Source organism: Cyprinodon variegatus, unplaced genomic scaffold, assembly GCF_000732505.1.
Source record: "Cyprinodon variegatus isolate N-32 unplaced genomic scaffold, C_variegatus-1.0 Scaffold490, whole genome shotgun sequence".
NCBI lineage: Eukaryota > Metazoa > Chordata > Actinopteri > Cyprinodontiformes > Cyprinodontidae > Cyprinodon > Cyprinodon variegatus.
This window is the reverse complement of record NW_015150943.1, coordinates 26,364-40,865: the sequence shown is the minus strand read 5'-3', so window position 1 is coordinate 40,865 and position 14,502 is coordinate 26,364. Positions and strand designations below refer to the sequence as shown.

The 14,502-nt window shown below is 36.7% G+C and overlaps 1 protein-coding gene across 1 annotated transcript; it reads left to right on the top strand.

Annotated features, from left to right (window-relative positions):
- The first annotated feature begins 852 nt into the window (after positions 1-852).
- Positions 853-13,975, top strand: atxn10 (ataxin 10). The gene is made up of 11 exons (XM_015390262.1): positions 853-998; positions 2,165-2,353; positions 3,623-3,708; positions 3,865-3,961; positions 4,067-4,231; positions 6,214-6,294; positions 6,461-6,617; positions 6,712-6,829; positions 7,077-7,261; positions 9,645-9,708; positions 13,185-13,975. Exons 1-11 carry the CDS (start codon positions 868-870, stop codon positions 13,367-13,369), a joined length of 1,458 nt encoding a protein of 485 aa, XP_015245748.1. The 5' UTR covers positions 853-867; the 3' UTR covers positions 13,370-13,975.
- The last annotated feature ends 527 nt before the right edge of the window (positions 13,976-14,502 follow it).

The following is a 14,502-nucleotide window of genomic DNA, read 5'->3' as shown; positions in this document are numbered from 1 at the left end:
ATAGCTGTATATTGGTTATTTTATTCTCCAGTTGCACAGTTTTTATATTTAAAAAAAAAAACTTTACAGTGCAATATTCTATTGTTTATCTTTTAACTCTTCATTTTATCTTATTCTTATACATTTTTTCTAAAGTCCACATTGATGGGACATTTTTTTTAAATCTTTCGGCTGCTGTAAACACCAGAATTTTCCCTATGTGGGACAATAAAGATATTTTCTATTCTATTATTTTATTCTACTCTATTCTATTATTCTAATCTATTCTTCTTGTTTCTAGTCTATTATTCTATTATATTCAATTATTCTATTCTATTATTTTCTATTCTATTCTATTTTGTTCTTTTCTGTTCTTTTCTATACTATTATTCTATTCTATTCTTTACTTTTCTATTCTATTCTTTTATTCTATTCTATTATTCTATTCTATTATTTTCTTTTCTATTCTATTCTATTCTTTTCTTTTCTATACTAGTATTCTATTCTATTCTATTATTCTATTCTATTCTTTTCTACTCTATTCTTTTCTATTCTATTCTATTATTATATTATTCTATTCTATTCTATTCTACTCTGCTCTATTCTATTCTAATCTATTGTTGATGCTTTCTGATTGGCTGTCTCCTTAATTTGTCATATGAAAGAAAAAAATGTATAGCTCAGAAAAGTGTGTTTAAAATATCTTAACTTTATGTTCAGTGGGTCAGGAAACTATTGTAGCTGTACTTGGCCGAAGTCATGATTGTCAGTCAGTGAACACGTGCAAACAAGAGCACATGCTTTGACTCCGCCCATCTGAGAAATTAAGCCAATAGGAAGTCAGGGATTGACTCTTGCGCCCCGCCCACACGACGCAGCTAAAGAAACATGGCAGCTTCCACCGATGACAAGCAGAAAATATCAGCAGCTTTTGCTGATATTTTAAATGAGAAACTCTCATCTGAACACTTGCAGGTTTTAAAAACGTTTACAGGTGCTTTAAAAGATGCGGAATACAGGTGCGGTTCGTACAGTTTTCTCTGGTTTCAGTAAATAACGGGTAGCTCAGTAGCTAAGCTAAAGTTAGCTCGTTCTTTATCATCGATTTTCTGGCACAAAAAAATATGTTTGGCAGCTTGTATGTACTCACGCCTTTTTATTATGACTATTCTATCTGTAAACCTTTTGTTTGGGAGTCGATTTAGCTGCTTATTTTTTCCCCTCACATTTATTTATGTTAGAAACGAGTTTTTACTTTGAGCCTCATTAAAATGACACCTGCTACAACGAAAGAATGTGAGAAAGTGCTGATTTACATCTTCATTTCACAGCATATTAATACACAACTGCGTTTTATTTTAAACGGTAAAACCTGATTGCTAAAAAATGTAATATATTTTGTTGTAATCTGAAATATACTCAGTTTCACTCAGGATTTCCATTCAGTTAAAGATGAGATTTAATTGAAATTGGTCTGGATATTCAGGGAAAAACTGTAAGCAGCTGTTATACCACTGTTTGTACCACTATTTTGTTTAACATTGAGGTTTTCTTTTTTAGCCACAGTAAAAATAACTTTGTATTCATTAAAATGGAACTTTCAAAAGTAAGATTGGTGGAGGTAGTATCATGCTATGGGACTGTTTGGCTGCATTTAACAAAGCAGGTGGAATAATAAAGGAGGATCAACTCTTTATTTTTGTATGTAGTGCCTCAACCAGCAATTATTTTGCAAATCATTTAATCTTTAGATTATTTTTCAGATTAATCAATTAATAATCGGATAGCCAAAGATTCCTTAAAGATAATTTTTTCACTAAGTTTAACCAAGTGAAACTAAAAGTTTTCCACCTGAGTAGTTCTAGATTGAACACATTGACAGACGACATTGTTTTTTTTAAATTATAAATGCAAATTGTTTACATATGTTTTTTTTTTTACAATTTTGATATAATTACTTTTCTAAGTGGGTTGCTCTGTCAGCTAAAGGCATGTTTTACAGTCTCTACATTCCATTTAATGATTGATCGATTACTAAAATAGCTGAGATCGTTATTTCGATTAATCCAATTTATTGTTTGAGCCATATTTGTATCAGTTACATAAAAATATGTATTCTATGTAGTTATGGGTTTAAATTCAAATCATATTTTAATATCTCCCCATTTCAAACTCTCTTCTTCAGGGATGCTGTGGTGGAAGACATTTTCTCTGAGCTCCTCAAGGTTCTAACCAGGCTGTTTGAGTGCCTGCAGAGTGCAGACAGCCATGCTGATGAAGAGTCTTTTACTCTGCAGCTCCAGCTCACCGCTGAGTGCTTCAGATCCCAAAGGAACTCCTGTATTCAGAGTCCACGCAATCAAAAACTCCTCAGGTAATTTCAATGAGTGTGCAGCATTAGAGCTGTTTGTTTCACCCATTTATATTGAAGCTACCAAATTTCTCCTACTTCCTGTTGTACCTTTATAAAACTGGTAATCAGATGATATTAATGTCATGAACGTCCACATCAATGCGTTTTAGCACCATGTCTTTTCTCACAGACTGTTTACATTTGACCCCTGCTGCACTTTATGGAATGGAAATGTTCTGAAAGCTGTACAAAACAAAATTAGAATAAAAGTTGTCTAAGTCTAAAGTGGGATCCTAAAGTATTCATACCTGTGATTTTGATTCTGAATTTGTGACATAAAATCCCAAAAACATTACATGACTAATAATAATTTTTGTACAAATGTTCAATGTAGGGCCAAACATTAACTTTTCTGTTTCTAATGGATAGCTTAGAGGCTCTGAATAGCAGGTATAAAATTACCTGGAACAATACCGATCATTTTAAAACCTAAAGCCACTGAGTATCTGCTGGAATAAACCAGATTAGAGGGCAAGGAAGCAGCAGAGAATGAAGCGGATTTAAAAATTTAATTTCCACTAAAATACAATTAAAGGAATTACAGAGTGAGAATGAATGAAAGAATCTCTGTTCAGTAAAATGTGGAAGTATTTACCGTAACATTTTCTCAGCATGAGGTTTTGAAGATGAAGTGTGAAGCTCCAGGTTTAGTAGCCATAGGACATCTGAATGCAGCTGGATCTGGATGGTGGAACCAGCAAAGCCTAAATATGCTAGTTTCTGCTAAACTGAGGCAGAAATAGCTGTAATTTACAATTTATATGTTTATTTGTCAAATTAGTCCTTTAAATGTATTGCAGTTGAAAAAAGAATGTATTTATTGTAGCAAGTGTTGAACTTTTTGATTCAAAAAAGTAATGATTATTGTATTAGAAAGCCGCTAATTTGATTAGTTTTTAATCCCATCCACCACTAATCACCATTTCTGCCCAGCATTTAGCTTTATATGACCTCCAGTCTGCTCTAACTAGCTTTTGTACCTTAACGTAAGGTTAAAGTCTTCCCACAGCATGATGCTTCCACCACGTGTTTCACAAAGGGAAGAGTTTTTTTCACAGACCCAATTATGTGCTAATTTCTTTGTGTTGGTCTAATATGTCAAATTCCTAGAAGTATGTGGCCATTTGTCGTTCTAAAGGGGAACAAAACATTTTAAAGGGTTCCAAAGTTACCTTTAAAATTGTGTTGATGGTTTGCACTTATTGTTTACAACCTTCTGTTCTTCTCCAGGGAACTTGGATTCATCGGTGTATCCATTAAACTCTTGAGTTATCTTCAAACCGCAAATTTGGACCAAAAAGACGCCCTATATGAACGTGAGTCGGAGTCAAAGCCGTAGAAAAGAAGTCAAATGAGGAAGTAATGAAATGATGATGATCAAATGATGACCGTCATGATATTGATCTGAGCTCAGTTTGTTTTCCTCTCCTCCTATCTAATCATCCGCTCATTTGTCTTCCTCTGTGGTCCAGCTCTTCGCTGTGGGATCCAGTTTCTTGGCAACCTCGCCGTAGGAAACCAGATGAGCAAGGATGAAATTTGGCAGCACAGCCTCCCCGATGTCCTCTTGTGAGAACGTTTTCATAGAATAAGAATCACCCCAACACTTGGTCCTTAGTTGTAACCATCTGTACTGGATGCTTAAACTGGGTGGCCCCGTTTGTGTGTGAACAGGCAGCTGCTCAACGTCGACGATGAGAAAGTGGTCAGCTACACCTCTATGGTTATCCACACATGTCTGGATGAGGCCAAAGTGGAGGATCTGTCGAAGCCACAAAACATCCTGCTGGCCCTCAAAGTGATGGAGCTGTGTAGGACCCAGCCTGACCTGGACTGGACGTAAGTCTGAAGGCTCATCATCCTTCTGTTCATGTATATGAAAGCAGACCCCCTCTCTTCTTAATCTGTTTGTAGGTAATGTCCTCATTTAAGTTGGAATGAAGTGAATTACCTTATTTTAGATACTGATATTTTGGTTATTGTCAGCGACCAAGCTGTCAGGCAAAAGACTAAGGTGTAGAAAAAATATCATCCAAACAAAATCCCTCAAAAGACTCGAAAATTGGCCCAAAAAAAGATGTCAACTAAGACAAATCTAACAAAGGATAACAAACCAGAACTGACCTCTTACAATGAACACAGGGATATTTAAAAAAAGTTAAAAACAATCCACTGGACTTAGTTTCCGAGTTTGAAGACGTTTTGCTTCCCATCCAGGAAGCTTTTTCAATTCAAAATGTCCGAATTAGTTTTGAGTTTGAGGCTTTATAAGGGTGGACCAAAACAAAACTAAGTCAAACTAAGACATTTGAACATCAAAATGTATTGTTTTACAGCTTCTTCAGAGTCAAGTTCCCCAGTCTCAGCAGCTTGTTGGATTCCTCCACTTCCTGGTATTATACCATATTTGCTCCCCCAGCTACATAGTTCTTTCAACCTCAGCAAAAGAAAAACAGTTTTCTTCAAATACTGTACATAGATAGGGTGTTTACTAAATGTTCGCACCCATATCAGTAAGTTCTAAAATAGATATGCTGTTTGAAAGAAATATTGAAATAATGACATTGAAACAGTAGGAGGAACCTCCACAGTTAGAATAAAGAAACTGTTGAGGGAATGTCAGGAAAGTGCTGATTTGTTTAAAGTTGGAGGCGGTGTGAGTAATTTTCCCAAGAAATCTCAGAGGCCGGTCAATGAAAAGATTCTCCATCCATTAATGTTGTTAAAAAAGATATGAAGGTTCTGATTGTTTGGATCTGGACTGGTCCACTGGATCAACAAAAGCTGTAGTTAACTAGTTAGCTAGGGCTGCAATTAACGATTATGTTTTTGATTTATCAATTAATAATCGGATAGCAAAAGAATCCTTAAAGATTTTTTACAGAATCAAACCAGGTGAAATGAAAAATCTTCTACTTTAGGAATTCTGTATAGAGCATAATAACAGACAAATAAAAAAAAATCTTAAATACAAAATATATGTTTTTTTTTTTTTTTTTTACAGTTTTTGTATATTTACTAGTCTAAATGGTCTCTCTATCAGCTGGAGTTTCTATACTCCAGTTAATTACTAATGGATTACTAAATTAGTTGATGATTATTTCAGTAATCGATTAATCAGATTGTTTCAGGCATAACGTCAGCTACAGCAAAGATCCATATATAAAAGCTAAAAGAAGAGATTTCCTTTATTGTCTTGCAGTGTTGAAATTTGACCTCTTAGTTTAACCCACAGAGGAGAAATTATGGACTTTTACATAAAAAAATTTATATTTTTTTGTCTTGATCACCTAAATCTGCTTATCTTAGATGTTTTAAAATAGTTTTTTTCTGTTTTCGCTGCAGAATTCAAACACAAACATCTATAAGAAGCTTTCTAACATCTTTCTAACATCTTTTTTTTATATATTTTTCATCTCCTTAACATTCTCTTTACTCTTATCTCATGATAAAATAAACACGGGTCCTCGTTCAGCCATAGTTGTCAGAATTATAGTTCTACGTTATTTTAATTGTTGCCCTGGCTGCATATTTTTTTAAGGTAATGTATTTATTTTTATTTCATGAAGAGTATTAAAGTCGCATTTAACTTTCTATGGGCCTTTGCTCCTCTCTTTCCCATTGGAACAGTCTTCTCAGTCATTTTCATGCCATAGTTACACCAACACTAAACAAAACATTGTTCAACATCATGAAAAATAATGCAGAGCTAAGCAAATGTTTTTGAATGTCTCCATCAACAATTTATAAAAAATAATTTGTTTAGCAGACTTTTGAAAAATTATGCTTAACCTGACAATTGAATTTCTATGCAATTCCAGCGTCCTCATTGCAACCCAGCATTTCCTCAAGTCTTCAGCTCTGGTGGAAAGCATGTATTCTGGGATGTCCCATCATGACAGGTAATCTTTATTAAAATAAAATAAACAAAAGGTAGAAACAGACATATTTCCTTTAAGATCTAACCTGAAACTTTGATTCAGATGTTTGCTAGATATTCTTTTACTGTATGGAGAAGAAGAGAAAGTTAAGAAATGCTGCTGAAATGTGTCTATAAATGTTTTTCAGAGTAACTCTATTAGAGCTGCTCTTGGCCCAGTTAAGAGAAGAGGGCTCAGAGGGCTGCGGCGTCCCCCCCAGTGTGGCCCATTTCCTGGCCGGTTCCTTCCAGAAAGGCTGTGGAGCAGTTCTCACACTCGCTACAGGTTCTGCTTCCAGCAACGAGGTAGGAAACGCATTAGCTGGTATATTTAAAGCCAATAGATCTCTTTTTTTTTTCTTTTCTAAGTCTCTGTGCTGTGGGCTGCAATCCTTATCAGGTCCTGCAGGAGGCGCTGACTGTAATAAGTTTGCTGGACGTGCTGTGTGAGATGACCTCAGACGACAAGCAGTTCATTTTCCTGCAGGAGCATCCTGATCTTCTAGAAACTACAGTTGGTAAATGAGAAAACAGACCACCTCCCTGACTGGGGTCCAAACATCCTGATTCCCATCAAATCCCCATCAGGACAGACACTTAAGACCCCTGCCAGAAGGCCTCCTCAGTGTGCACAAGCAATAAAAGCCCAGCACAAATGCAAAAGGAGAGAAAAGTTTTCAGCAAACCAGCTAAATACACAGAGAATAAACTGCTGAAGTTTGTATTTTTCTCTCTGTTTATCCTTTTTTTTTTTTTCTTTTACAGGGCTTCTGCAGCAAGTGCATACTATTGGGAAATCCAGCAAGAATATTTTCAGCGCCACTCAGAGCTTCTCCTCCTTTACCGGAGAGGATGACCCATCCTCGTATTCTCCAGTCATCAGCTTTAAGGCTCACCTCATTAGGCTGATAGGAAACCTCTGCCACAACAACGCCGCCAATCAGAACAAGGTCTGAATTATAAATGACACGTGTAAAGTAACAAGATGTTTAAAGATCAGTTCTATTTGCTTTTCTAGGATTTTAGATTCCCCCTCTTTTTCATCTAAATCGGACAGTCCTGTCTTTCATCTTCCTTTCTCGTCGACTTCAACCCGAAACTGCTTTACTTCTAGAGATCTTATCAGCTTCACTTCTACGTCGCCTGCCAGCATCTAGCAGACAGATAAGGAAGCAGTCAGGGAAGAGCCGGCCTCTCCATCCACCCAGTTGTACTTAATAGAAAGAGATTTGTGGAATGCCTGTGGGATGACCACCCTCAGCTGGCCTCTCCGTAATATTTATGGATGCTGATCTGTGGTCCGTCAGCGGTCAGAAATCACCCCCGTATCTGTTTTCACGAGGATTTCTTCCAGTAAACCGAATGTCATTCTGTTCACCTTTTGGCAGGGAGGGTAATTTAAGATGTGCATGTGAAGCACTGAACGGCTCGTACCGGTCTGAAGGAAGGGGTCTGCTCGCTTGTTATTCATCCCTTTATGGGTTTGGACGTAATGTAAGCAGCTTTTGTTCTCAGAGCGGAGAGAAGCACAGACACGAGCTTCTTAGACCATCTAAATGACTATTCCATTTTCTGAAACGCTCTTGTTCTCCTGCTCCCTGCCAGGCTGTTTGGAGGGTAACCACAATGGCAACACACAGTCATCAGCCTATAGGATCAGACGCATGATGAAGAGCAGATCCCCCAGTGTGGTGGTCTTAGACTAACACTGGTGCCTTTCCTTACATTTGAGGCACTGCTAAAGACAACTCTATGTTTCACCATTTTAAAATCCACTGGGTTTTATAAAGAGAGGGTAATAAATGTTGGGGAATTTAAACAAAGGAGTAATCAGCAGAGGCAGGTTTTGTTTATTTCATTAGATGCTGGGAAAAGTCTTAGTGAAGAATGGATTTTTCAAGGTGCAATCTGATTTGAGTCTCTTTAACGTTTCTAAAGCAACAGAGTATTAGGAAAATACATACATACATTTTCTCACCTTAAAAATGAACCCAAACTGGACAGGACGAAGCCCTGTCAGACTGAAATTAAATGTTATACTTCTAAGTATAGGATTATAAAATTAGAAGTTGTAATTAGGCAAAGGTTATTATTGTTATCTAAAAATAACAAAATAAGGAAAACTTAAAAGCCTTTTTGTTAAGTTGGAATAAAAATGAAATAAAAGCTTTTAAAAAGCGAAAAAGCCTGAAGAGAAAGTGTAATAAGGCAAGACAAATTAAAGCGAACTGAATTTTAAGAGAGAATGTGCTTCGTTTTTCGTTTGTGTCTTTATCATAATCGATTAATTTATGGTCTTTTTTTCAAGTTTCCTTTAACACAATTAGCTGGTGCTGTTAAAGCAGCCTGTCCTTATCTGGGATTTTATTTCTATTATTGTTTCTTTTTTCTTTTTTTTTGTCTTGTCGTATTGCATAAAGCAATGTTTCCCAACCAGGCGTATGCATACCCCTAGTGGTCTGTCTGTGCATTGCAAGGGGTACCTAAAAAAATATTTTGTTTCTTAGGTTGTAAAAATGGGGCTGAGATCTGTTTTGCTTTGTAAAGACCTAATTAAAAATTAAACAAGCTTTTATCAACCAAAAAGCAAGTTTTTCTTATATGTTTGAGATCACCTTCAGCTTTGAGAAACATTAGAATGAAGCAGAGGAACAGACTGGATGTAGAAAACAGCCTGTTATCAGCTGTTTTTCACTCTGAGCTATTAAAGCTCATCAAAGCAGCTCAGGTGTTTTGATGAAATCGAAGTAAAACCAATTAAGTCTGACTACAATTTTTGTTCAGTATTTTGTTCCCAGTTAATCAAATTTAAATGTATTTACAAGGGAGTTTCTCAGAGGAGCTCCAGATTTATAAATCCAGGTTTATTATATGATTTTATTTTGTATCTATTTCAATTCCTTACGAACTTCCAGGCAACATATTTATGTTGTTTTTTTAAATTTGATTTTGAAATGAAAAGCATAAAATTATAAGAATTAAATGCTCAAATTAAAAGTAAAATTGTCTTTATTTTATAATTTGTTATTGTACGTTCTATGCAGTGAAAAAATGCCCAAAGGGGTACATGGGTTAAGAAAGGGAAGCATTTTCATAAATCTATATCTGAAATGGATAAAAACACAACTAATTTTGTCTTAAAAAAATTAAATCTAAATTAGCTAAAAAAATATATGAATTCAAACTAAAATGGAAATAAAAATCAGAAGTCATAAATAGATCAGATGATTATAATGTCATAATTTGTTTCCTAAAGCGATAGATGATTTAAGTAACTAAAAAGTCTGCAGTAATTTGATGAAATATTTTTCCTTTACAATGTTACCTTCTCAGGTGAGAGACCTGGATGGCATCCCACTCATCTTGGACAACTGCAACATAGACGGAAACAATCCTTGTATCCTTTCTAAATGTGGGATCCTGCACGTTTTTTATTCTTCTTCTCTTATCCGTCTGTTTCTACAACTACTTACTTTAATATGCCACAATTTGTAAGGTTTGAAACATGGTGGTATGTTTGCTTTAGTGAAACACAACTTGTTACCCATCAGTTTGTGGAATTGATGCATAGGAGAGATTTTCATAGATTGTTAAAATCTATTAATAAAATGCGTATACTCCTTTTTACATAATCTTTATGGGGATGCATTGTGAAAAAAAAAGAAATGCAACAGTTTAACGCAGGGGTGTCAAACTGGTTCCAGAAAGGGCCGTGTGGCTGCAGGTTTTCTTTCCAACCAAGCAATAGCACACCAGACTCCATTCATCTTATCAAGACATCATGTTCAGATTGGACTCACTTGATGAGATGACTGGGGTCTGGTGAGCTATTGCTTGGTTGGAAAGAAAACCTGTAGCCACACGGCCCTTTCTGGAACCAGTTTGACACCCCTGGTTTAACCTTATGCAGTGTGAACCCCAAAAAAGGCAAAAATATGTATAGAGATCAAATTTCAACCTTTTTTTCCACTTTTGTTGAAAGGTTTTTTTTAGCAAGGAAGTGCACACACCTCCAAACTGTGCATTAATACTAAAACAAAGAAGCTTTCTTTTGCATTATGTGAAGTATATGTTCAATATTTAAATCTGAATGCGCAGTGACAGAAAACACTTAACTTCATAAACTGCTTTAACAAACATTAGCCTTAATACTTAAAGCCAGGCATACACTGTACGATTTTTTTTTTGTGCCTATTTCTGGCCGATTCTCCAGTCGTGCAAGAATTTTTTCGATCGGGCTTAGTTTCAGCCTCATCGTGCATCCTGCTTTGTGTAGTAGACAGGGGGTAACGAGGGGTGATCGGCCTCTTACGACCACGTCCCGATCGCGAATCGTAAGGTTGGGAGAAAATCAAACATGTTTGAAATTCAGTCAGCCGTTGTGAGGTGTTCGTGGACAAATCCTGCTGTTAAAGCAGAGCTACGTGTCGATTTACTGCAACCTCGAACACTGCGCATGGACAAAAAAGGGAGTTCTTGTTTTTCTTCCAGATTGACGAGTCCAATCAGCGCCAGATGTGTGGTTTCTTGATGGTGGGTGGGAGCAGTTAGATTGCATCAGTGTGTCAAGCCGTACATTGTTAGAACAAACATTGTGAGCTGTGAACATCTAAATCCTACGGTTTCATTATACAGTTTAAGCTGTAGCTGCGTGCAACTATTGAAAATATTGCGTAGTGTAGGCCAGGCTTAACAGGTAGGTGATATTGGGGTTTAACAAGAACATGCATGAATGCCAAAAAAATAATCCCAACAATTATTTTATTAGTTAGTTAGTAGGTATAATCGTTGGCACTACCTCTTTTGCACTCGGGTATTCACACAAAGCTCTGCAGCATGCTAAAATACCATATTTTCCAAACTATATAAGACTTTTATTTTTTCACATGCTTTGAACCATTTGGCTTGTAAGAAGGTGCAGCTTCTCTGTTTTTTCCTAACTGCCAGAAAGGGATATCAAAGTCTCTAAAAGCTCTATAGTCCAGAAAATACGGTAATTGTGCTTAGGAAGGCTGATGATAGCGGTGCAGAAATCTACATGACTCTTGGATCTGCAACACTGAGGCTGAAGAGTCAAGAAAGCAGCAAGTAAAACGTTCTAAGACTATCCTACATCAGAGGACCAAATTCTAAACCCCAAACCTTGCTGGTTGTTAACACAGCCGCTATTTTTAGTTTGCAACAACAGATTTTTCTGTGAGACTGCCTTTTTACAAGTGGAGGCTGAGCTGATCCTTTGTTCCCATGTAGGCCTCCCAGACTGCGGTAAATGGTGCTAACTCCCTTTGCCTGTCTGTGTTGTCAGACCGTGTTTCTCTTCAAAAACAAAAAGATTGTTCAAGAAAAGTGTGGGAAACATTAGAGGAGAAAGCGGAGATGTGTAACATGTCTTCAAAACTGCTTTGTTTGGGTTGGGATGGCTGTGTTCTCCTTGACCCAAGACAAACACAATCCGGACAAGAGTTTGACATCCTGAGAAAGAAAACTACTGTTTTACCCGGTTGTAGGGATTCCATACCAGAACAGAGAAGAAGCATGTTGTTATGGGTAGATACATATTTCAGATCATTTTGGTTTTGGGAAGAAAAAATAGTTTATGGTTTTTAATCGTTTTTCGTTTTTACAAAATAGAAAAAAAAAAAACTGAAAAACTTCTTCTGCAGTTTAAACATGAATTCTTTTAGGAAATATCTGAGTTTTGCAAATCTAATTTTTTTCCCCTCCATTCCTTTAAGTAAACAATGCGCACATGAACATTCTCAGATCTGAACCATGATATTACACCCGTCTGAGCCTTCAAAACATATTTCCTCTAAGCAGTGTTTTTGCATCCTAATAAAAAAAACAGCATCCTCACAGCATGACGCTGCCTCCATCATGTTTCACCATGTGGTCTAGTTGCCTCAGAACGTCCTCAGAACAACTGCATATCTGTAAAGTTTATTAACTGAAAGAATGAAGTTATCAGTATTTCTGCAAGTTTAAGGAAGTAACATTCAAAATCGTTATCAGTTGAAATTCAAGAAGTGACAAAATTTGGGAAAATAACATAACATAACATAATTTGTCAGTTTAATCTAAGACAGACTGGCTACAAACCTTTACTGTCAGGACCCTTCATTGCAGACCTGCAAAATGGGGTCTCCTGCACTGTCAGGACTGGAAGTTTATTCCAGAAGTTCTATTCAAAGCCTTCGGAAATGGCGAGCAGCATGATTTTGCTGCCAGATTAGGGTTTATGACTGTTAAGATGGGCATATGAACAGTTTAAATTATACAGTAAGCCAAAATCCTCATAGGACAGCCAACCTCCATTGTCGTTTAGAAAATGTTTATAGATCAATTGCCCTTTTCCATCCAGTGATCCAAATACAGAAACTTATTTCTATGTAGCCCATATCTATTATTCCAGATAGGAGTTTAATGGGAAGTGGAATTGTGCGTGTAAATAAGTTTCCAGCATAACACTTGTTTGTGATAGGGAGCTAGCTTGCTTTTAATTTGAAGTCTTCAAATAGATTTCTGGTTCTAACATTGCAGGAAACCTCACAGTGCACCAATGCAGTCAGGTTTTTATAATTAAAAATTATTAAAAACGAAATAAGACCCTGCAGAATTATTGATACAAGTGGGCTGATTGGGGAAAAAATGGATGCTCTTCTTATTTTTCTTTGTACAAGACTCTAAAACCAACTTAATTTTCTTGACATTGATGCTTTAGTTAGTTTTGTTGTTTAGATTAAAATCCCTCAAAGGTTTTGTTTGCGATGCAGCAAAATGGAGCATTCAAAGTATGGGGATACTTTTGTTAAATAGGATGGTTAAAGCAGGATGTTGGTTAAAGCTCTTCTTTCCTTAATCGACTGCCTCCAGTTATCAGCCAGTGGGCCATCTTCGCTATCAGGAACCTTCTAGAAAACAACCCGCAGAGCCAGCAGCTGGTGGCTTCTCTGAAGAGACGTGGCCCGGCAGACTACTCTGCCCTCAGGGAGCTGGGATTCCTCGTTGAAGAGCGAGATGGAAGCTTACTGCTTAAATCTGTGAGAAAAGACTCCTAAAGACAACAGTGGATTTTCATGCAGAGCAGCTAAAGAGTGACAAGTTAAGCTTGCACTCTGTATTTACCAAATTAAGATGCTTTTCCTTCAAAAATATAAATCAGAAAAGTCTTAAAAAGAAAACTTTTCTACCTCAGCACAGTTATAGAAAGCCCCTGAGGTCAGGATGTCAGGAGCTCCTGCTTTGCCCTGATCCGAGTGGGAAATGAGGAGTCTGTGAGTGGCAAACACACGCTGGCACCTTCTAGAGATGTCGAGGTCTTTGTGGTTTAATCCAAAAACAAGAGCACCACAGGGTCGAGGCTTTTTTGGCTTTTCAAACACGGTCAAGTCAGCAGCAGGAGCTGGAGTTTAATCTCAGACCCGTCGTGGCTTTTGCCGTAACCATGAAAGAGAATGTCTAAACCATGATGTAATCTACCCCCTCGTGGCCTCACCTAATTAAAATATCATGAAGCTCTACTTATTAAACCGCTTAAAATAACTGCATGTCCGACCAGACCTTTTATTAGTATTGTAATAAGAAAGCATTGAACACTAGAAAAAAACTTTAAGCTTTGACTGAGGGACGGAAGACGCAACAAAGTGAAGCAGTTTTTCTGGAAACAATAAAAAAAACAATAGAACCTTTATTGGAATCTCTGTTAAAAACATGTAAAAAGCTTCAAAGTTGATTGATCTTTTGTTGCTGCCCAGAAAAATCTCTCTTTGAGGACATAAGAGACTCCTCTCGTCTTTTAGACACCTTTAAGATAAATCGTACTATTGCTATATTAAAAATATGTTTACACCTTTCTATTTGTTATAAACTTATATCCTTCCTTTATTTTCACTTGCTTCCTACCCTCCTTGCCTCCTTTCCTTTATTACTTGCATCATTTCTTTTGATTTTGCCTTGTTTATGCCTTCTTCAGGCATTCTGTCCCTTATTCCTTGCCGCCCTGCCTTCGTTTGACCCTTTATTTCCTCTCTCTCCTTGTCTTCTCCCCTTTATAATTTTAAACCTCTCTGTTGCAGAAATATTATCCTTATTTTTTTCAGCAACTTTACTTTTTTAAATAAAGAACAGGGAATTTGAAAATTGAGAAGTTTGGAAATTTAAGTTGAGAAAGAAGCGGTAAAAGCTCATCCAG